Source organism: Cryptomeria japonica, chromosome 3 (assembly GCF_030272615.1).
Source record: "Cryptomeria japonica chromosome 3, Sugi_1.0, whole genome shotgun sequence".
In the NCBI taxonomy this organism is placed as follows: domain Eukaryota; kingdom Viridiplantae; phylum Streptophyta; class Pinopsida; order Cupressales; family Cupressaceae; genus Cryptomeria; species Cryptomeria japonica.
Window position 1 is genome coordinate 996,649,358 of NC_081407.1, and position 24,011 is coordinate 996,673,368.

General features: G+C 38.0%; 1 protein-coding gene across 3 annotated transcripts in view; it reads right to left on the minus strand.

The window, feature by feature from the left end:
- LOC131045309 (uncharacterized) overlaps window positions 1-24,011 on the minus strand; it is a 366,281-nt gene that overhangs the window by 208,890 nt on the left and 133,380 nt on the right. For all 3 annotated transcript variants that reach the window (XM_057978877.2, XM_057978878.2, XM_059217093.1), the window contains exon 12: window positions 3,810-3,866. In XM_057978877.2, coding sequence (XP_057834860.1) covers window positions 3,810-3,866 — 57 coding nt within the window. The remainder of the gene's footprint in view (window positions 1-3,809; window positions 3,867-24,011) is intronic.

The following is a 24,011-nucleotide window of genomic DNA, read 5'->3' on the forward strand; positions in this document are numbered from 1 at the left end:
AGAGTCAGGGTTCCTATTAATAGAAAGACACCTGAGCAGAGCTTATTGGCAGTGTCGACCTTGATTGGGCCTTTGCAGCTATTTCTAGACTCAGTTCCACATACTTACTATTTATAGTAAGTCACTATTCAAGGTTTCTATTTTTAGACAGGCATCCAATCACATGGAGAACAGGGAGAGTCGACTCCTGGCTCAGACGGTTTAGCAATCAGACAAGTACATCAAGAGATATTAAAGTCTAAGTGACTTAAGTGATTTATTTAATATTTTAATATTATTATAAAGTTCTAAAGTAACTTTATAATAATAAAGTCACTTTAATATAATAAAGTGCGTTAAGTGAATAATTTAATGTGGAAATAAATCTTTTATCCCACATTGGCCAAGAAGGTGTTTGAGCTCTCTTAAGGAAAGAATAAAAGGAAAGGCTAGAGTTCATTCTCGGCATCCAGTTGATGAATAGTATTTTGATTGATTTTTATTGTGGAGCCTAGGGCTTTCGCAATTTTCTTCTTTGATCATAGGAAACGAAAACTTCCTATTGATAGCAATTTTGAAGGTGTGAAATAACACCTGAATTATTGCAGTTGTGGGAAAGAATACTTCAGTTCTTTCATTTGTGCAAATTGGTGAAGTTTTCTACAAGGGTTTGAAGTTATTGTTGAAGAACATTTATAGTTGGTTGTGAATCATCCTTCTTTGGCACATGGAGTTATATCATTCTTGTTGGGAGAGATTATCAACAAGTTATTCAAGGTTTTAAGAGCAGATTGCAAGTTATTTCATCCACCGCTACAGTGCCGTGAACAGTGTGCATGAACAGTGACTCGTGAATAGTGAAACGCTACAGTGATACGTGAATAGTAAAATCGCTACAGTATATTGCATCTTAGTTGAGTCTACTCAAGGGTTCTTCAAGGGTTTTAATTGCTGCTCATTTCCAGATTAGTTGCTGCTGTCATGACATTGGAATTTGGGCAGAATTTATAATTGTTGGACGCCATACTATAGCAGCAGCAGCCACACATGTTGCTTCACAATTTACATGGTATTTGAGTTGCTACATTACCCACAACGTAGGCGCTTCATTGGATCAGGTTCTCTTCCATTTAATTTCAGTATTTAATAGACATTCGAAGTTGGTTGTATGCTGCCATTGTACTCAGACCTGGGTATTTTGTTTCATATCATATTCAGCTGTCAGCCAAGAGTCTTGGCCCTTTCATATCTGTGGTAATTGGGACATCAATAAAAAGGAGTTGCATATGATATATTTGTAGTATTTATTTCAGTTTGCAAGATAACTGTTTGTCTTAATGTCCCTAGCTGAAAGTCAACATTTCATAATAGGAATTGCATGGCAAATGTTCAATAAAATGCTTATGGCTGTAGCTCTCATTTCCATACTCTAGTTTGCAGCATATGTTATTTGCAATTTCTTTATTCCTTGGTGAAACATCATTGAAAACTCAAGCAAAACCCAAACACTGAAAACATTGAAAAATCAAACAAAGGCAGAAAATTGTGGTTGGTTAGAGTCCACCAGGTGTGGGTTCTTACACGAGACATCCGAGGAAATTCTGAAGAACACAAGGGACCTTGGTGGGATAATCCTCCGATCCGTGGTTTTGGGTTGGCAAAATAGTTTGTCCAATCCCATAATTCATCCAGACTGGGAGCATAGATTAAAAATAGATAAAATTGCCTACTCTGCAGAGGACCTAGATTTTGCTAGTAAATTACATTTTGATATTTTGAGCTTTGAGGCTAATCGGTCCAGCTGGCAGGACGGTTTGAAACACATAGATCATTATCTGGAGAGCATGCATTATAAAATTCATCATCCCCCTATGCCTCAGTTCGGTTTGTTGTTCCAGTTGTGCATCAGGTTCCAGAAGTATGTTCGTGAGGAACGTGCAGCAGGTCGAGACCTATGGCAAGAATATTTGCATGGAGAGGATCAATTTTTGGTAAAAGGATGTGAAGCTGGAAAAGAGAAAGTGATTTCCTAAAGTGCATTTTTCTTTTGAATTTTGAAAAAGTGCACTTTTTGGCCAAAGGGTCATATTTGACTTCCAAGTCAACTATAAATGTAAACTTTATGTGTGTGCACCTTTTAAATTATTTTGGATAAGTTTTAATTACCTTTTTGGGTAGTTATTGCTCCCTTTGGAGTAGTTGCTAATATTTACCCTCCATTTATGGGTATGGGTACCCTTTTGTAAGGATGCATCTAGGCCACTTGTTTAGATTAGATCTTGGCCATTCATCCATTTTTGAAGCCTATTTAAGGGGACTGGTTTTCCCTCATTTTGTAAGAAGTTCATGGATTGTTGCTAAAGCTCTAGCGAAATTTACAGGATTTAATGCAAAGTTAAGACTGTTTCAAGTTTCCTTGTGAGTGCATGGTCTCCTTCTTCATGAATTTGAATTTTTCAGTTATGTTTCTTTCATTTATATAGCATTCTCTAGATAAACATCTGATAGAATCCTCGTTGTTCATACCATTAGGGAATGACTGATTGTCTTTCCTTTTGTATGGTTAATCTGAACCTTTCATATGCTTAGTTCGGTTATTGAATACTCACTGAATAAATATTAAAGTTCTGATGTTGTATTTGATAGCATGAAAACTCAATTTTCCCTTGAAGATCGCACTAGATTCATAAAAGTATTGTGCTTAAATGGCTGGTAATGTTTAATCTAGTTATTTGGAGGTGTCTGTCTGTTTTCTGAATATCCTATCCTAGTTAAATAATTTAGACTTTCTGTACCTCTCTTTCCCTATCCCTCTTTTTCCTTTTTTTTTTACCAAGAAGAATCCGCAGTCCTGCTGAAACAGTATCATGCAACTCAAACCAATCTATAACGAAACTGTTAAAGTTTTAGGGAACTCATCCAGCAAATTGTCTATTTTACCGTAAGTCCCCTTGTATTTCCAGCAAAACACATCAAACCACTGAGTAATCCGGCAATCAAGACCTGACAATCGAAACCTTGAGGTCGTCCCCTTTGATCAAACGAAAAAAAGCATTAGGGATTTCCTTATCTCAAGAGAGGATAGGATACTCAGCGAGTATATTCTATTTTACGTTGACCGAATGGAGTTTGCAGCAATGCGACTTTAGACACGTCAACAGTGACTAACCTTAACACCTTAAAAAATTCTATTTTTTAAAGTCTATCTCTTTTACCCCATCACAAAATAGCATGTTGCCAATCACCATATTCACTAGCATCAGTAAGGCATATATCATTTTTACTTTAAACAATGATTAATATTAGCTTAATAGAAGTGTCTTATTTATTCAACATCAATACGAAAAGAAATTAAAAAAGTAAAATCCTAGTAAATTTTAATCTCGATAAAAAGCAATTTAATCACAATAATAATTCTATCATGTATCTTGGTTACAAAAATATACAAGAAAGCAATGTGAGAGGAGTTCTCATCATGATATCTGAGTAAGATGCCATCTTTGTAATGTGACAATATCTAACAAAAGGTATCAGTTTTTTAGTGATACTTAGAAGGCACACCAATATTTCTAGAGCAATGATGTACATGCATATGATGAGGGACCTAAGCTATTATTGAAACAAAAACTAGCTTGGCTCACTCCTTGTGTGAGTCAAACTGTTTTCACTTATTTTGAAATCATCCCCACCAACCTTTACAAAGTATAAAACATAAGAATTTCTAAGTTAGAGTCATTTGAAGTTTGAGAAAATAAAAGGATCCATCTATATACATTTAAATAAACTAGGAGTCATATGTTTTGTTCAACAAACTGACTGTTCATACGTACCTTCCTTAGACATTGTCCACCATTTGATCTGGTGAATACCCATTCCTCTAGAAGAGCCTGAAACAAAGCAATATGAATGTTTCAAATTCGTTAAAAAAGTGTAGCAAATGAAATATTAGAGAATGATTTAATAACCATCAATGGTTTGTGTATAGCAAAATATGGTTGCATTTGACTAAGGATATTTGCCACAAATTCAATGAAATCTAATGCAGTAGGAAAAGCATGCATATACATAGAGTAGGTTTGTAAGTGACAATCGAATGAAAGAGATGAATATGTATCCAGTCTACAAGATACATAGGCAGGAGTCAGGGACACACCTCCTTGAGGCATCTAAAAGTGACTAATGATTATTAAGAAGTTTACAAGTATTCCTTACTCAATGGACTAGTTTTCTCAAGAATTGTCCTCTTTTGGTAAATTATTTCATTTGACCATATATTCCATACTCTATTTGAGACACAAGGATGTACTTCATTATTCCAAAATTCCCTAAAGTTCCAAAACAAGTCTATCTCCACTATCTTGAATAAGAAATTTGGATTGGGACAGAATATACTCATACCATCTTATTTAGGGAAGAAGATCGAAAACGACAATATATTTCAGAGGTAACTTAAAATTTATGCCTTTTTTTTCATGACACTTGTATACATGGCTATAGATAAAAAAAAATTGCATCATGCCTGCTTGGCAAAACTAAAGAATTAATAACATTATTTTCAAATGGGCAACTTAAATATTATTATAAGGCCTATTTAATATTTAAATAACTGTTTTGACACTTTCAATATGTAATTCAAAAAGGGCTTTGAGGGTAATTTAAAAGCTATTCTTAAATACTTCGAGGGATGAGAAAATTAAAATAAATAAAATAAAATAAAAGATGACCCAAAATGGGCATCTACAAAAGAGAAATCAAAGCTAAAAAAAGCATCTGATTTTGTCATTTCTATTATTCCTTCCAATTTAGAGTTTGAAGCATTCAAGGACAAAAACCTTGGGCATGAAAAGCTTCATATCCATTCAGATGATTCTACTCAAGGATCACTTTTGGGCTTATCGATTATAATAGCTTGATGCATGTTTGCAAGAAAATCGCACAATATTGTCAAATCAACATATCTGACCAATTTTCAAGTTTATATGAGTCTGCTACAATGTTGCTATAGTGCCACTACTATAGTACACTAATTATTCATTTATTAGCTGTCATTTGATGTTTCCACAAATTAACACATATTTCTTGACAAGTATTCGTTGACAACATTATTTGAAGTTTTTATTCACCATTGTTGAGCTTAAAAGCAGATCCACATCAAGAAACATCATACAAATACAAGGGAAGTGTGTCGTACAAGTTTAAATAATTTTCAAAACCGACCATATCTTATTTTTATTGGAACACGTTTGTCGTTGCGCCAAAAGATCGACCTGTTAACACCAGACACAAACACCAGAGATAAACGAATCCACGGGAGGCGGTTAGTTCATGTCCCAAACTGAAGGGGGATGCTAGTGATTAGTTCAGCAATTCCCCCCTCAACGACAATCGAGGGGATTCGAACCTACAACCCAGCTCTAATACCAATTGTTGGAACACATTTGCCATTGCACCAAAAGATCGACTTGTTAACGCTCAATACAAACACCAGATATAAACGGATCCATGGGAGGCAGTTAGTACATGACCCAAATCCAAAGGAGGATGCTGGTGATTAGTTCAACAATTTTTTCCTATTATAAATTTCACTTATGTAATGTCCCCTTCCAATTTTTATCCTAGAATTATAATTATAACAAATTAGTGGTAGGGTTACTCTTAACTAAGTAAGGTTTATGATACTTCTTACTAGGAAGATCAACATATTTCAACATGACTATTATGCTTAGATTCAATTATTGCAATTAATGAACATTTAGCTTTCATAATACATTTGATAACTATTATATTTAAGCACCAATCCCTACCTCTAACCTAATTCTCAACCCTACAAAGGATGGAAAATAACCATGTTAGGGTGCTAGAAACTACCCTTCACAAATAGTGCTTTTGTATGATATAACACATGCCCATTCCACGGCAAGTCTTATCTATTGCCCTTGCATGATGTAGCATGGTCTATTCCACCAGGGGACTTACCTATCTTGTGAGGTATTAATACCGCCTCTTCCTAACATTCCCACATTCAATCCTTCTTAGGGGCAATAGGAAAGATTCAAGATTAGGCTACCATATAACAATTCTTAATGTATTACGAATGTAAATGTTATGAACATATTCTAATCATTTATTTACTATCTTAGTCCATTTGCATATGTGTTTGTGTATATATATATATATATTGTGTTCCACGGGGACGCGTGCCCCCCCAAAAACCAAGCATTTTCGAGACGGCGACGTTTCTTGGACCAGAAGACGCATCCAAAACGTCTCTTTGCTGCCCCTCCACTGTCGCCATGTCTCTCAGCCACAGAAGAGACATTTCTTCCATCTCAATGTGCGGGAGAGACGTCTCTCAGAGAAGAGACGTCTCTTGGACACCTAGATGTCCTTCGACAGGGAAAGAGACGCCCAGGCGTCTCCGGTGGCGGAAAGGCAAAAAACATGTTTTTTAAGTTTTAAAAAAAAAAATTGCATTGGTAAATGTAACCCTAAAACACTAATTAGCTAATAAAAGAGACATTTAGCCTCATTTCAGTCATTTGCAACAACATAAAAGGTTAAAACATCTGATTTGCTCTAGCTTGGAAACCAGGGAGGTGGACTGTAAGTTGAATCAGCAAGCTTGGAAGAGGATTAGACGAAGCTTCTTCATTCTTCCTTCAAGATTCAAGGTAGGAACAGGCTTACTTCTAGGAGGGCAGAGAGGCTTGTGGCGGTACATAGTGTGTTGTGTCTCATTGACCGCAACACATCTACGTACAAGGAGAGTCCAGTAGTTAGATGGGATGTAGAGCCAGAAGAGCCAACACAGATTGATGATAATGCTACAGAGACAGGGCTGGTTGGTATTGGTATAGATGAACTTGAGAATTTGGGGTCCACCAGTTTGAGTGATGAGGGCATTGACGAGTTTGGCGAGGAGCTTGGGGATAATTAGAGTCATTAGACTCTACTTCTAGTGCTATAATGCTATTTACTATTTAGTATTTTGTTTTTGAAGTTTGAACTTTGAACATTGTTGAACCTTGATAACTTGATCACTTGATTGTAATTTTGATGAACATTGGATCATGATAAGATTATTTGTAAAAATCCTGAACTAATGTATTTGCTGATAAATGAAGTTCTCAGAGTATGTAAGGATGTGCTTGGAAAAACAAATTAAATGTTGTTTTATTGAAACTCAAACATCAATATTTCACAATTCTGTAACTACAAACTGATCTGTTCATAAGGTTTAATTCTGTATAAATTTCGCAGTAGGCATACATTGTCTTTACACTCATTGCACATTAGGAATCTGTACATTTAAATTAAGCATTCGAACAGTTAATTGGAAGGGTTCATGGTGCACCTGGTAAATAAACCGTGGTCACCAATCATAGATTAGATGTTGGTGCCAAAACTTGTTGCAGAACTCGACAACAGGGACGTCATATATTCTTCAACGAACAGGACATAGGAAAGCACCCACAGTTGCAGACAGATTACCCAGAGTTTGTACCACTGTAAAATCTTCATATACGGAACATTTCAATATTCTCCAGTGAACAAGACAGAGGCACGGACTCTTCATGGCATGCGTAAGGTTTGGTAGCACTCACCAGAACCTCCACACGATGACTGCAGCCTCCACGTAACTTCACGGCATTACCAGTTAGATCAAGCTTCAATATTTACACGCTATAATCCCGATATCGGGTTAGGGAAACAGTTTGTGTTGAGTGCCAAGTTTGGTTCATAAACCAAGGTCTTCGACGGTAGTATATCCAGTTTCGCGGTGTAGACAAATGCACACACCCGCACCACAACACACGAGTCATTCCGTAAGAAGTAGTATACGATGTTTCAGTGAATATTAATTCCGCTCCAGTCAAAGATGAAATCATACGGACCACTAGGCCAATCTTCCAACTGACGAAAGGCAAGATAGACTAAACATGCATCCTTACACGCAAGCTTTAAAAGCTTCAATTTGCAGATATCGTCCCAAATTTTTTCTTCTTTTTTTCCACCGCCCATGAAAGACCTCCCTAAATCAAACCCAAAAGGTAGTTCAAAGAAACCTATTTCCGAACCAAATAAAACTGAATCGAACCAACCAATAAATCAATTTCCATTATTTAGAACTATCAATAAACTATCAAATAGTTTAGGAACTTATTAATTAATTTATATTAACCAATGGGCAATTAATATAAAGTAATTAATATTACAAAAATCATTTATTAATTAATTAATTTATATTAGTAAATTGAAAACTAATATAAAAGAATTAATATGCTAGTCTAGTCTAGACTTAGACTAGGAATTTATTAGGGAATATTACATTATTATGGAAAATTCTTGTTCCAATGCCTATATTTGATATTCTGACATTTGTCATTTGAATACTAGACTCTAGTTATTATGTTATACATCTTTATCTTTTTAAAACTAATTTTTCAAGTACTATATGTATTATGTCAGCACCACTCCCCCACCGCTGTCCCCCTGACGTTCCCAAAATTAGGCCCCAAGTACCCTCGTCCCCGAGACTCGTCCCCCAGAGGAAATGTCTCAAAATCCCGTGGAGCTTTGGTATATATGTATGTACATACATATATGTATATATGTATGTACATACATATATATTCTTCTATTTAGAATGAATTCATTAATTAATGCAGTTGCTATATTATTCTCATTATTAATGCTTAGAACATACGAATATAAAAGATAAACATAATTCTGCTCATATTATGTGTCATAGATTGGCCTTTCATCTTTAATTGTTAACTTTATGAAATTGTAATAATCAATTGGTCCAATTATAAAATAGATTCAGCGTACCAAGCTGTGGTCTGATGGCATATTACAATTTAAACTTGATCGATGCTTGAGAGCCAGTTCTTATTAACTGCTCTTCTATCTTATCCAATCGATGGTGATGTCACTAGATGCTTTTGATTCCTTTCCTTTATAATTCTCAATGTGAGAGAGAGGTCACACCTCTTCATCATGTATGCCCTTTGGCAAGAGACACACCCTTTCTGCCAATAGCACCCTCTGAAAGAGTGCAACACTTCATTATATCTGCCCTTTAAAGGGACACAACCTTTCATGATCAGATCTGCACTTCTTATTTAAATCAAATCTGCACTTCTGATTCCCAAATTATCCCCCTCTCAAATGAGGTTCTCTTCTCCCTTTTATATCTCATGTTTGAGGGAGTCACAACTTTTCATTCGATGTCTTTTGACCATTCATTAACTTAATTAAATTTTAATTATATTTTACCATACTCTTTTATATTTTTACTTTAATTTTATTTTTATTCTTTTGAATTTTAATTTTGTTATTATTATTTACCATTAAATTCTATTTCAAAGTGGTGACTTTACAACTTATCACAACCTTGTGCAAATAACTACACCACTTTTCATGCAGTATGGCACCCATCATACCAGCCGAAAACAACACTAATCCTAGTGCAGCCATCTAAAAGGTATTGGATATGCTTGAATTCCATATAGCCGAGATATTCTTAATAAAATATTTTGGGTATTTATATGTAATTTCTGGTAAATTGCTGATTGTTGTTAGACTGATCAGCATTAAACAAGATTTAATCATAAAATGCTGCTATTTTGAGTTTGCATCAAAATTTATGTGTTTGCTTCAAATATTGACAACAAAATAATGTCTGACATTCTGAGCTGATCCATATTCATTGTTTATCTGAAATATCCCACCCCCTTTTGTCATTTTTAAATTCATTACAGAATATCTGACTGATTTTTTTCAAGGTTTTTTTCACAAGGTTTTCTCAGTTCCTTTATTGAAATATATGCTCAAATGAAAGGGAGTTATTTGTTAGGAACTTAGGAAGAATGAATTCAAATTGCTCAATAAACTGGAAACTTCTAGCATTAATCAAGAACTATAACATACCATTTTCAGGCGTCCAATATCTGATCAATATTTCCAGAATTCTGATTTTTATTTCTGATATAACCTCTTCAACTGAAAACTGATGATGCACCTAGTCTCCTGGTGATGTCTAAAAGGAGGCCAACCCCTAGTCTCCTAAAAAAAAGGAAATAGTCTCTAGATGCCTGAAATGGCTCATCAAGCCCTGTTAAAGGCTCCACAAGCTCCAAGTGGTCAACAAACGAACTACCAATCTCCTAAAAAATAGGAGACTAGCTCTAAGCTCTTGAAATGCCATGCAAACCTCTAAAAAAGCCACGTGACCCCTAAATGGGCTCCTTATCCACTGTATTAGCCTACGGGAACCCTGTTGATAGGCTAATCCTGCTAAAAATTGAACTGCCTAAGAAGGGGACATTACAGCCCGCCTAACCTGAGATTGCTTGTCCCGAAGCAATTCTGCAAAGTACCAACTGCAATTGTCTGCCAGCTACCCGAACCCAAGAAGAATCTGGAAAAATTGTACCATTATCCCTTTGAATGCATATCCAATCTAAAACCCTCTCTATGCTCAGCACTCTATGAAGCTTTGCGACTGAGTTAAGGAAAACACTCCTCACACTGTAATGTCCCCACTTTGAAATAAAATTCAATAATAAATGATAATAATAAAATTAAAATATTTAAAATTAAATTAAAATATAAAATAAAATAATTAAATAAAATTAAATATGATTAATTAAAAATTAATTAAGTTAATGAAAAGTCAAAAGAAATGAAAGGAAAGGTTGTGACTCCCTCAACAATGAGATATAAAAGGGAGAAGAGAACCTCATTTGAGAGGGGGAATAATTTGGAAATGAGAAGTGCAGATCTGATTTAAATGATAAGTGCAGATCTGATTATGAGAGGTTGTGTCCCTTTCAAAGGGCAGAAATAATGAAGAGTTGCACTCTATCAAAGGGAATGGTGAAAGGGTGTGTCTCTTGCCAAAGGGCATACATGATGAAGAGGTGTGACCTCTCCCTCACATTGAGAGATATAAAGGAAAGGAATCAAAAGCATCTGGTAAGAGCACCATGGATCAGATCAGATCAGAACTGTTATTAAGTTACAGGCAGTAACATCCTTGTTCTTGGTGGTATGCATGGGGATGTGTTTAATAAGTATCCTTAATATTAAATATATGAAGCCCAATAATGTCCTTATGCAAAATTAATAGTAATACTAATATGGCCTGCAATATGTATGATAGTCATACTTAATTTCATATACGTATTCATAATACATAAGAAATATATATACTCATAGTCTAAATCATGTTATTACTTTCCGTATTTAAGAAGATGGGATTGAGATGTTCCAAAGAGGGGCAGTCTAAATCCAAGCAATAAGCCTTGAGGGTATAGACCCAAGATAGGTAAGGGCTTGGATCTGTAAACTTTGAGGGAACCTATTGTAGTTGGTCTCTAAGCACTTTGGTAACATATGTAAACCCTTCTCCCTTAAAACTGAAGTAGTAGCAGGGTTTGATATCTATATTAAGAACTATGAATAATGAAATTAATTAGCTAATGAGGAAAATAGACAAGCACTTGTTAATAACTTATTGAAGAAAATCTATCAATTTTAGTATATTTAAATAGATCAGGTAGGGGACATTACACACACTCTTCCCTAGATCCCAACGCCAAAAAGGGAAACTGCTATTCCCACTACCTAGTGGGTCCTACCGTGCCACTCTAACATCGTGGAAATCCAATTGGAAATCCACCGTACTCAACACCCATTGACCTTCGCTGCGCTACTCTGAAAAAACAAACATCACCATGCTAAGAGCAGTGATGCAACTCAATTAGACCTAAATGGAATGAACTACAAACGAGTCACTACCCGAATGCCAAAGCATCGTATCTCTATATCCATATACATGAGGAGATGGAAGCACCTCAAAGTGTCATCAACACCAAACCACCACCCAGATCATATAGGTCCTCCATGGATGTGAGGAATATTTGGAATAGATGCGAAACAATATCCAATAACTCCTCCTAGGTTGCTGACTTGAGATAAAACAGCGAACTCACAATTGGCCAACAAACCTATATGGGAGCAAAAGGTGTCTTCGCCCCTATGATACTCTCCAATCAAGATACAATAATCATGCTCTCCTCTAGACTCCCGAGCAGTTGTTTCTCTCGAACCATCTAGTAGCAGATCCATGCAACAAACAGTATTATAGCCATCTCTTCCCACAGTAAGGAGGAGTACCTCACGGACAAGGGCTAGAACACCAACACCAACTGTTGGCGGAAATATTGTACACGGAAATAAAACTAGTTAATTAAGTTGTAATTGTGTTGGTTAGTTGGCAGCCGAGGGGTGGTAGTTGCGGTGCGACGGTTAGCGCTCGCACCCCCTCGGCATCTTTATATACTTCCGAATGTAACTTGTGGAAGACGACAACGATTTATGAACGGAATAACATCTGATATATTGCATCTAGTATCTATGGCATTATTATTCTGCATTATGTGTTTTATCTGTGTGCTTTAAGTTATTCACCCAAGAGGGTAAACATTTGGCGCCGTTGCCTAGACGTACTCAGGAACGGAAGACGCAGATGGCGGACGGACGCGATGGGCCTACCCATCGGTGAGATGAACCCAGAGACCGACGACGCGCACACAGAACAAGAGGCGAAGGGGAAATTGAACCCTGTAATAATCCCGGCACAATGTTGATATAAATTGTGGTCGACAGGGAAAAATAAAAAATAAAAGAATTGTGTACATGGTGTGTGCTTGCTATGTACGGAGGTGATTTATGCCAAATATATTAAATAAAGACAGAAATAAGAAAGTAGAAACGGATGAGTGGGAGGCCGCACAGAGGACCTTGATTCTGGAGCAGCAAGTAGAACGAAGACGGAGGCTAAGGCAACTTGCCGAAGGACGACCTGCCGAAGGGTGGCCCGAAGGGAACCACGGAGGTGTCATGGAGGGTGCAGAAGCCGAGGGAAGTTTCTACGCGTCGCCAGAACACCGTAGGGTGCGGAGCCACGAAGAGTTTCTGGTGGAAACAAAGTTAAGGAGAGATCTAGTCGAAGAGACTCGGGATCAGTTTAGAAACTTATCCCTTACACCACGAAGTGAAGATCACCAACGGGAATCAGGAGTGGGCGCGGGTGGGAGTGAAGGGGAGGGCAACCGTATGGGTGTAGGTGCCACACACGACAAGCAAAACACCGTACCTCCAGTCGCCCACGCAGGACACACCACCGGCGCCACCGAAGGAAGCAGCGCAAGGTCACAGACACAGGCACAGCTACCCCCAGGAAGACGATCCGGGATGGCGAGTAAACAAAAATTACCAAAGTTCACAGGGGACGGCAAGGAAGACCCCTTACGGCACTGCCGTACATGTGAAACCATTTGGTCTGCCAATGGAGTGACAAACCAGGATGACTAGGTACAACAGTTCCCAGCCACGTTACGTGGAGTTGCCATAGATTGGTACTCCGATGTGGACAAGCAAAAAGTGGCCACGTGGGCCAATCTACACAAGGAATTCACGGAGGAGTTTCAGTTGCTCCGTGATGACAATGAAATTGTAACGGAGATATACAGTACCAAACAAGGTATCAAGGAGACAGTACGGGTATACAGCAGGACGCTGAAGGAATTGCTAGGAAAAATGGAGAGTCAACCAGCAGATGGGTTGAAAAAGCGATGGTTCGTGGAGGGACTAAAGCATTCCCTCCGAAGGAAGATGAAAATCGTTCCACCTACATCATATGACGACGCCTATAATAGGGCGATGGACCTAGAGAGAGAATACAAAACGTCAAAGAAGAAGAAAAGTAATAAATATTCATCTGACGATGATGAAGACTCTGACGGGGAAAGCAGCAGCAGTGGCGAATCGAGTAAAAAGGTGCACGCTCTCCAAAAGGACATGGAACGAATGTTGAAAGAATTCAAAGCCATGAAGGGGAGTACAAGTAAGACTGAAGAAAACGACGTGTGGTGTACCGACTGTAGGAGTGATGGACACACCAAGGGGTCCTGCCCCAAGAAGGTTTTCTGCGACATTTGTCAGATTGCGGGACATTTGACAAAGGAATGCCCCTACAATATGAAAACCAGGAGACAACAAGTTCTCTTCACGCAAGAGCAGCTAGCTGTCGGAACTTCGCAAACCAACACAACGGCATCATCTGGAGGTTACCGGGACAACAGACGCGACGGCGGAAGGAATAGCAACAATAACAATAATGGAAGCCGTATCCAGTATGACGCCAAGGGCCGGCCAATTATCCAATGTAGGGCCTGTAATCAATGGGGGCACTTCGCTCGTGACTGCACGAAGGAAGCCACCCCTCAGCACCTCTGTCGTTGGTGTGGACCAGGCGACCATGAGGACGCAAATTGCCCACAGGCAGGGGTTAATCTCCTCAACATTGAGAAGGCTGAGAAGACCGGTGACAAAGTAGTACTGGCGATCACCCACGCCCAGACGAAAAAAGCCACTTATCCCGACCCCCGTACGGAGAAGGAGAGATTATGGGAGGCAAAGGCCAATATTGAACGTGAGATGATGGCCAAACGACGGGACAACGAGGTGGCGAGTACATCATCCCGTACGGAAGCGGAAAATAACATCATTGGGCAAATATTGCAGATGGAGGTACCCGTGAGAATACAAGACCTCCTAGAGACCATGCCGCAACTAAAAACGACTATCTTAAACTCCGTACCCTCACAGGTGAAAACGAGGGAGGTCGTGAGCCCCACAGCCGACCCTGCATTAAGGGAGGTCCTAAGCCCCACGGTCGATCCCATGTTGTTGGTAGTCAATAGCGGACGCCAACCGGCGGTGGTAGAAATGGGCATACTGGGGACTACCTTGACAGACACTATTGGCGTTGCCCCTCGACCCCGTGGGGGCGCTGCCCCAGACCCCTCTGGAGGCACTGCCCCCAGACCCCTAGTTTATTTTTTGAGCTACAATACACTTTTTCGAGTTGGGCGAAAGGCATCTGAGAAGTCATGGTAAGTGTGGGTTGTTCCATACGGTGAGAAAGAAGCCTGACGCTAAGCATTGGCGGGAAGCCATAAGTCGTAGAGGGAGACGGATTTGGAGGGTGTGAACAAACAGAGTTGCAGGAAGGCATTGTAGAATCCGCGCAGTTGTATGACACCAGGGAGTTATTCAGTTCAGTTATTAGCCTTTGGGGAGTGTGATGGAGGATTTGAGGTGTCTCCTAGCCTTTGTGCCAGCGGGTTGTGGCCACCTCCAGGCAGGAATGGTATGCTTTGAGGAACTTGGAGTAGGTCTCGGCTGGACGTGAGGTTACCTTGGTGGATGCAGAGAGGGCTTGGGAGGAGCTGACCACCAGGTTGGAGGCAGTACTAGCGTGAGACGTAGCTTAGCGTACCCAGGAGTTGGATGCCGAGAGGGCAACGCCGGCGGCTATCGAGGACAAATTGGCTAAGGAGACAATATCATTTGAGTAGCAGTTGGTGGAGGCTGAGACTGAAAAGCGTGTTTTGCAGACAAGTTTGGTTTAGGCATAGGAGGATGGTGATGTCGAAGGAAGCCCTAATGGTGAAATCCACACTTGAGCATAGGATGGTAGCAGAAAAGGGTTTTTAAGCGAGGACGCAACAGGTGTATAAGTTCCGGGCTCGACTGGCGTCACCAGTTCTATTTAATGTCATCTCCATTTTGTATTAAGTCGTCCGGAGATGACTTCTTTTCTTTTGGGGGGGATGATGTTGGCGGAAATATTGTACACGAAAATAAAACTAGTTAATTAAGTTGTAATTGTGTTGGTTAGTTGGCAGCCGAGGGGTGGTAGTTGCAGTGCGACGATTGGCACTCGCACCCCCTCGGCATCTTTATATACTTCAGAAAATAACTTGTGGAAGACGACAACGATTTATGAAGGGAATAACATCTGATATATTGCATCTGGTATCTATGGCATTATTATTCTGCATTATGTGTTTTATCTGTGTGCTTTAAGTTATTCACCCGAGAGGGTAAACACCAACTTGCTCACCTCTCACCTCAACACCATAATCCAGCTGCAATGTACACCTTAGTGCTTATGATCATAAATTGTAGCAATGTCTCCATACCTAAACTCATGAGCCAATGAAATATCCAAGGTATACCGACCAAATGCATGAGTCTCTATGGTATGCATCCCCAATCTCTAGGATAGAATAGCTACATCCTCTACTAAGGAGTCATCCACTAGGTGAGATGTGTCACAAACAAACTCGTCAAGTGCTCCATGGATGTTCAAGACCCAAAAAGAACCTATATCACCCACATCACCGTGAAACAACCATCCATGAAGGAAGACCAGCAAAGTGATGTGATGAACGCTCACATGCCAATAAGTCAATACACATGGTCTCCCAATGTCGCTGTTATGACTCCGGCCACCAATATGAATGATACCAATGGTGTCAACATACCCATACAAACCAAAGGAATTTACCTCATACCTAATGTCCATTAGATAGACATGCTTCCACACCTCCAAACAATTGAATAGCTGATGTAGACCATGAAAAGTCAAGAAGTGCAAGGTAATTCTCAATAAGACAGCCACTAACCCATGACAGTTCAGTGGAAGATGAAGTCTCCATCTAACAAATAAATAGCTGCTATATCATAAGAGGTCGGTGGCAACCTCAAAAACGAGTTATGGTAGCATGTAATACCCATCAAGGACAACTCTTGAGTGGCTGGTCCACTATGAGTCTCATCAAACAAATCAGTACCAATATCAAGAAAAAGATCAACTACTAAATTTCCAGTGTTAGTCATCCCTTGCTCATCATAAGCTATAGAGTGGTGAATCGCATGAACGTACCGAAAATGGCGCTTGGCTTCTTGAGCCAACAACTAGAGACCACTAACCTTCACAAGCCAACTCTCAATCATTCTTTGGTTCTGATCTGATGCTGCTGTCCCAAGGTGAACAAATTCAGTTTTCTCGCAAGAAGCATTATCCAAAACATTATGTCCAACCCTCACTTCTTGTACACCATCAAATGGAGAAGCAATATTATTTATTTTTCCATGGGTTTGGGCAGCTAACACATCAATATGGAGAGGTATAGTGTCGCTGTCATAAATCAGAGATTTAGGACTAGCTGTAGCATTATTTTCACTGCCTATGAAGCCTTCAATGCTAAAGTGTACTTGGCATGATATAGTCATTAAGTACTCCATGACTCCAACCCAGTCCAAGTAGTATACTCTCAAAAATCTCTCCACTAGAGGTGACACCAAAACCACAAACAGCAAGTTATGTGAACCCAAAAAGAATTCTGTATTATACCCCGAACCTGATTGCTTTACTTGCTTGGCCACATACTGCACTAACTCATTCCTTTCATTCCTTGGATATACAATTAAGGTCCCATTCCTATCTTCGGACGGAGTACCAACATTGGAAGAAGTCTCCTCAAGACATGATGATTCCAAACCCTGAGTGCCAAACTTGTAGGGTTTCTCTGCCTGCTTCTCCTCATGTGCAATGGCTGTTACAAATGAAGGGGAAAAACTGCTGCAATAAATCAGAATAACAGTCCTGCTGTCATGTCCCATCATGCTATCCTCTAGTACTCTGAAAGTGCCCTCGTCCATAACTTCATGTGCTCTTAAAAGTGCTATACCAAAAGGTGGCATACGTACTGCAATTTCCTGAGAACAAAGAGGTATAATACTGCTGTCCCTGCCCAAAAAACTAGGACTGTTTATACCTTGCATTTCATTGCCTTCATAGACTTCAATGCCAGAGTCTACTTGCGCAGTCTTTGAAAGATACCACTTACTGATTTCTACCCAATTTTGTAATATATTTCCAAAGATCTTTCATAAACAGTTTGCATATATGATAATGGCTTATTACATCAATGAGAAAAGAGTGAAACCACAAGAAGACATAAAGAGTTCAAGAATAGAATATGTAGTTGCAGAAATTATTAATGGAAATGATAACCAGAATTCAATGAAAGATCTAACCTTTACATTAACAACTCAGAATCAGTCTTAGCTTCAGAATTGCTGAGCCTTGTCTACTCAAAAGAGACTATGCCTTTAGCCACTAGAGGACAAATCTATGCCTCAGCATTGTAAAGCGCTTCAGTAATATCAATAGTTATTCACACAGAAATCTAATTTCAGTTCCTATGCCAAGATATGCACCCTGTCGCCAGATTGCTTTCCCAACTACGTCCCACACTGAGGAATGAACAGCTTTCATAATGCCTTTTCACCTTCCTATCCCCACTTGAGATGCAAAGTAGTTATCCCCATAAAATTTTCTGAATCATACCTCTTTTCTAATTCACACCAATCTGAATGTTCTTCAAGTGTGTGTTGTCTTGCTTGGGCAGTCAACCACTTGGCCTTTGTATCTCTTTGTAGCCATCCATCACATGTACCTTGTGACTTCTTTACATCTCCCCAGATATGATGTACAAAATCAGAACCTTTGGGGTTTGAGCCTTTACTACATTCCACACACAAAATTTAAGTGCCCATATTGGGAGATTCCTCAATATCCTCCTCCTTATGTGTAGTGGCTGCTATCTCATGATTATGCAAAGGTGAGGGACTGTTGTTGCCAAGAAAAAAATCAAAATGGCAGTCACACCTTTCCATAGTGTCCTCAAGAGCCTCAAACACACCTTCCTTCTTTGTTGAAGGTTCTTCATCAAGTGCTGCTCCAAGAGACGTCTCTAACTGAAGATCACATGCTTCAAGCTTGATTCCAGCCTCCATCCTCTTGGCTCTCACGTTCATAGGTGTGCCATTGATTTTTGTTGTCCCAAAGTATGTACCGCACCAAAAACCATTCTCCTCAAGGTTGCCAACTGTTCCAACTTAGGTACTGCTGTCAACAATTGGAAAATCAGAATTTTCTGAATTTAGGGCAGCATCATGTCCAATCAAGAAGTCACACTCTTCACAATGAGATGTCAAAACACAAGGAGATCTACTCCATTCTGAATCAAGGATAAATTTTTCCCCAATTGCACCACTATCATTCGTTGAAGACCTACAAGGAGTATAAACAATCTCTTCTCCTTTGATCATAGTTTGAGCCTTCATTGCAACTTCTTCACTAAGAGGTTGCTCCTCAGCAAAGGCTGGTTCAAAAGAAGTATCCAACTGAAAATGATCGCCAACTAAATCTTCTTACTTAGGTGTGGCTGCAAAAGATGATTCAACTTCTTTTCTTCTTAATGCAGTAGAATATATCTCATCAAGCTGGAGGCAATGATCTCTATCCAGAAATAGGTCTATGTAATCTAATTTCATCACAACCAAGGCTTCTTTGAGTACCTGTAAAGATGCAAGAGATAGTTCTCCTTCAAGGCCTTTGTGTCCTCCTTGAGTCTTCCAACAATAATGTGCCAACATTTTACGACTGTCATCAACTTGAGCTAGGGCAGCAATAATCGTGTCTTTGTTTATCCTCAATTGTCCTTCCAAGTAATGTGTTTCTTGAAGTCTAACATTCCCAAACAAATGTTCTGACTTGCCTTCATAATCATGCCATTCAAAAACTGCTCACTTGAGAACATGTCTTCGACAAAACTCACGTTTGCTAGGCCAACATCATTTTCAATTAAAGGATTATCACCACAACAATGAGTAGAATCATTTACCTCATGCTCTTCTTCAATTGCTGATGCAAAACCAAACTGGGAAGTCTGAATTTTCATCTTTAACTTCATACTTATCAATCCATTTTTTAGTGTCTTCAATGCAAGGCTCATGTAATGGCAAAGGACTGCTGTTCAAACTCAGAAAATCAGGAACAAGTTCATGCTTCTTCATAAGTGCTGGTCTATGGGGTATGTCCAGCTGAAAGTCACATATTCTCCTAGCTGCCTTAGCTGTCATAAACCTGATCCATACTTGCACTTCCTTAGCTGTTATGTTTTTTGCTTCCATCCCACTCCATGGTGAGGTATCCATGACAAACCACACATTATCAAATTGTAGGATCTTCTTGTTAGACAATCTTTTAGTCTCCTCAATCAGCTCTCTAAGACAATACAAGTACTCCTCCAATGCAGTCATGTGAACAAAAGGGAAATAAATATCACTACATGACCAAACTTTTGTATTGCCTTCATACATATGAACATCATCACTATCTCATGAAACACAAATCGGTTCCTTGCTAATAAGATGTAGAGTTGGCTCATGCAATGGAACATTAGTAGGATTCATACCTCCACATAACTGATCAATCAATGCTGGTTTCGCCAACTCCGTGAAAGCATTTTGTTCAGCCTTGTGGTTGTCATGAAGACTTCAGTGTTCTCCACTGGTGGGCTGATTTTATGTCTCCCATGATCATTTGTAAGCTGTAGATCACAAGCAATTGATTCCTCTTTCTTTTCCATCCTTTCTTCAGTACTTCTGATTTTTCTTCTGGCTTCAGCACTTTACTTTTCTCATTCATTTCAATATCTCCATAAGCATCAACTACCTCTTGACTAGGCGCAATTTGATCTTCCTTTGACTTTGACTAAGTTCCTAATTCAAGATCCAATTCCTCTTTCCTTTTTCTTACATAGTACCTATCAAAAGATTCAGTAGCTTTGACATCCCCAAGTTCACTTAAGTATTCATCAAAAATTCTGATAACCTCCTCATTCACAACTCACAAGTATAGTAAGTCTTGACAAACTACGATATTCTTGAAATTTTAATAGATCCTTCATCCTTTGATATCCGTTATACAATTCAGCAACTGTAGAAGCTGCAATTTAATTATCCCTTGCTTCCATTTCTGTAATCAATTTTCACATCTCCCTTTCCTCCATTTCTGTAATCAATTTTCACATCTCCCTTTCCTCCATTTCTGTAAACAACCTCAGCATCTCACAGGCTGGGAGGATTTTGGCTCTGATACCTCTGAAAGATGCCCCTTATTGATTTCTACCCAACATTGTGTTGTGCATTGCACACGCTCCCTGTCGCCGACAGGGTCCCCCTCTTTTTGGTTTTTAGCCTTCGCCCTGTTGCGTTCTGCGCAGGGTGTCTCGCGTCTTGTTTTTTGAGCGTGCCCGAAATCAGTCCAAAGGACGATGTTGTCATAAGCATAAGCCTAGGAATCCGCAAGGTGATTTTAACGCTCAAGTTAAAATTTCAAAAAGATCGTTTAAACTGGTGAAAACGCCTAAGTCTGACACTTTGCAAAAGTCCTTTTTCGACCTGCAAAATCGCCTAAGTTAAGTGAGAGATAAAAGCTTGCAAAATCCCCTAAAATATGATAAAGCGTCTAAAGGTCGCAAAAAGACCCAATGTCATGTCCCCTCCTTGATCGTTATTTATAATCTAAATGAAACAATTATTATTATAAACTAATACAATCAACAAATGATTATTTGAAATTATTAATATTTAATTATTAAATATTATTATTAATATCTATTAATATTTAATTATTAAATATTATTATTATTATTCACAAATTAATATTGAAAATTATTATACAAAAATTATTTAGTAATATGTGAATCACATTTTATTATTAATAGAATTTAATATTGTTAATACAATTAATATTACTAATGCAATTAATATATTATTATTTAATTAATATATATATTAATATTTATTATTAATAATATCCTTGAAATATTCAAATAAAAATAAATAAATAATATATTATAAATATAATTTATACATCATAAATTATAAACTTAATTTACATATTCTTAATTGTAAACACAATTTATATATTTAAATTAATTAAATAAAATAATAAATAAATTCCAAGAAATTAAGTAAGAATAATTATTATTAATTATTTATATATCAATAAGCAAAGAATCAACACCAACACTAGTATCTGATTAGCTGTGATATAGTGATCTACCAAGAAGGGAGGAGGTCAATAGTCAATAAACATTATTGACATAATGATTGCAAGTATCTATGCGTAACAACTTATTGACGGTATTGACAAAATCCTAGCATCTGAATATATGTCATGACCCTACCGTGAGGAGTAGATGCAGCATAAAGGAAATAGAAAATCACCTTGATACAAGACTTCACGGGTTTCCAATCAAGAGGCTATACCAGCAACCAGCCACAGAATATAACGAATAACAAGTTTGATTAAGATTAGTTAAGGGAAAGATTAATTCCATAAGATGTGGTTGGTTAAGAAGCAAAAGGTATGAAGACATGTCCCAACCAGACGCAAACGATTGCCCCTTTGAAAGAGACGTGCCTCTTCAAGAAAGGGGAAGGTATAAATAATCCAGATCAGTCTCCAAGAAGGGCAGGGAGGAACAGGAGAAAAGAAACATTAAAGTAAGAGGGAAGCATTCCGATATAATGAAGGAATAAGAATAAAAGCAGACATAAACATACAGCAGATATAATATAAAGACATAAATATACTATCACAACCAATGTGAATATATCATGGAGCAGATCTGAAATATGCAGCAGTGATCTGTTAGTTAAGGACCAAGGACATTTTTGAAGGTGGTAACTATAGGAGGGGACATAACCCTTCTTTAACAATTAAAGTCTATATAAGGAGGAACTCCAATCGAAGAGGAGAGGAGAATACAGAATATTGAACACCTAGCAAATAATCAAATCAGACTATAATTTATTAACAAGCATTAAAATATACATGACACCACTACAACAGTCAGTCACAAAGGTGTAAGGAAGGAATCTGCATTAAGGGAGAAATTATTATATATAGTCTGTGATTATAAAAGGAAGTCAAGTTGCATCACTGATGAGCACCATCAATCACATTAGATCAGAACTGTTATTAAATTACAGGCAGTGACATCCTTGTTCTTGGTGGTATGCATGGGGACATGCTTAAAGCACGGTAATGTTCTTACACAAAATTTATTAATAATATAATAATAGAATGATTATAATTATTATAATATTTTATAAGAATAGGTAATTGATAAATAGATAACTAATAGACATATAAATGATTTATAATATAATATAGTTCATTTATGTCAAAATCAGATTAAAGATTAAATATAAACATATAATGTCTTAATGAGACAAAAATTAAAATAATAGATTATAAAACTGAAAGAGCTAATTAGATAATGAACAGTAAGAAGAATTATGAATGACAAAAAATTAATTACCTAGTATAGGGGATGAACAATTTTATAATTGATAATCCGATTGAACTATGAAATATCCCTGATTTGGTTCATGGTTAAGATAGATTTACTCCTAATCAATCTAGTTTAAGTCATAAGAATATGGAAATAGATTAATTATGGTTAAATCAGGGCTAAACCTAGAAGGGGACATTACACCCAAAGTGCCGATTTTCGCCAAAAGGAGGTTGAAAGTGTTTAAGTGTAAAACTTTGCAAACTCGTGAAAATCGTCGAAATTCAACTAAAAGAGAAAATCACGAAGTGTCAAAACTTTGCAAAAAGCTCTCAAATCCCGAAATTCACACTAAGGAGTAAAATTGCGAAGTTTGTTTAAAGTTTGCAAAAGGTCACCAATCGCCAAACTTCGGCATAAAGGCGCGAAATGTTAGAGAGTCAAACCTTGCAAAGCTCCCAAGAAGCCTGAAATTAACCCAAAGCGTAGAAATCGCGGAGTATAAAGTTTTCAAAAAGGTCTTGAAACCCCGAAGTTCGCCAGTGAAAGGTAAATTGCGAAAAGTTAAAACTTTGCAAAAAGCTCAAAAACCCCGATTTTCGCTAAAAGGAGGAAAATTGCGAAAAGTTTTTAAGTTTGCGAAATAGGCAAAAACCCCGAAGTTCGCTTAAAAATGCATCTGTTAAAATATAAAGTTTGAAAAACCATCTATTTCGCCGAAGTTTGACATCTAAAGAAATCGCGAACTTTTTTTTAAAGGTTTAAAAAAGGTCATAAAGTTCCGATTTTCACCATAGGGAGATTGAATGTCAAAGGTTTTGAAGTTTGAAAAAACAAGAAAATCGCCGAACTTCAGCGATAAAGCGCAGAACGTTGAAAAGTTTAAAGAGTTTGCAAAAGTAGTGAAAACGCCGAAGTTCGACAATAAGGCGTAAAATGTTAAAGAGTCAAACC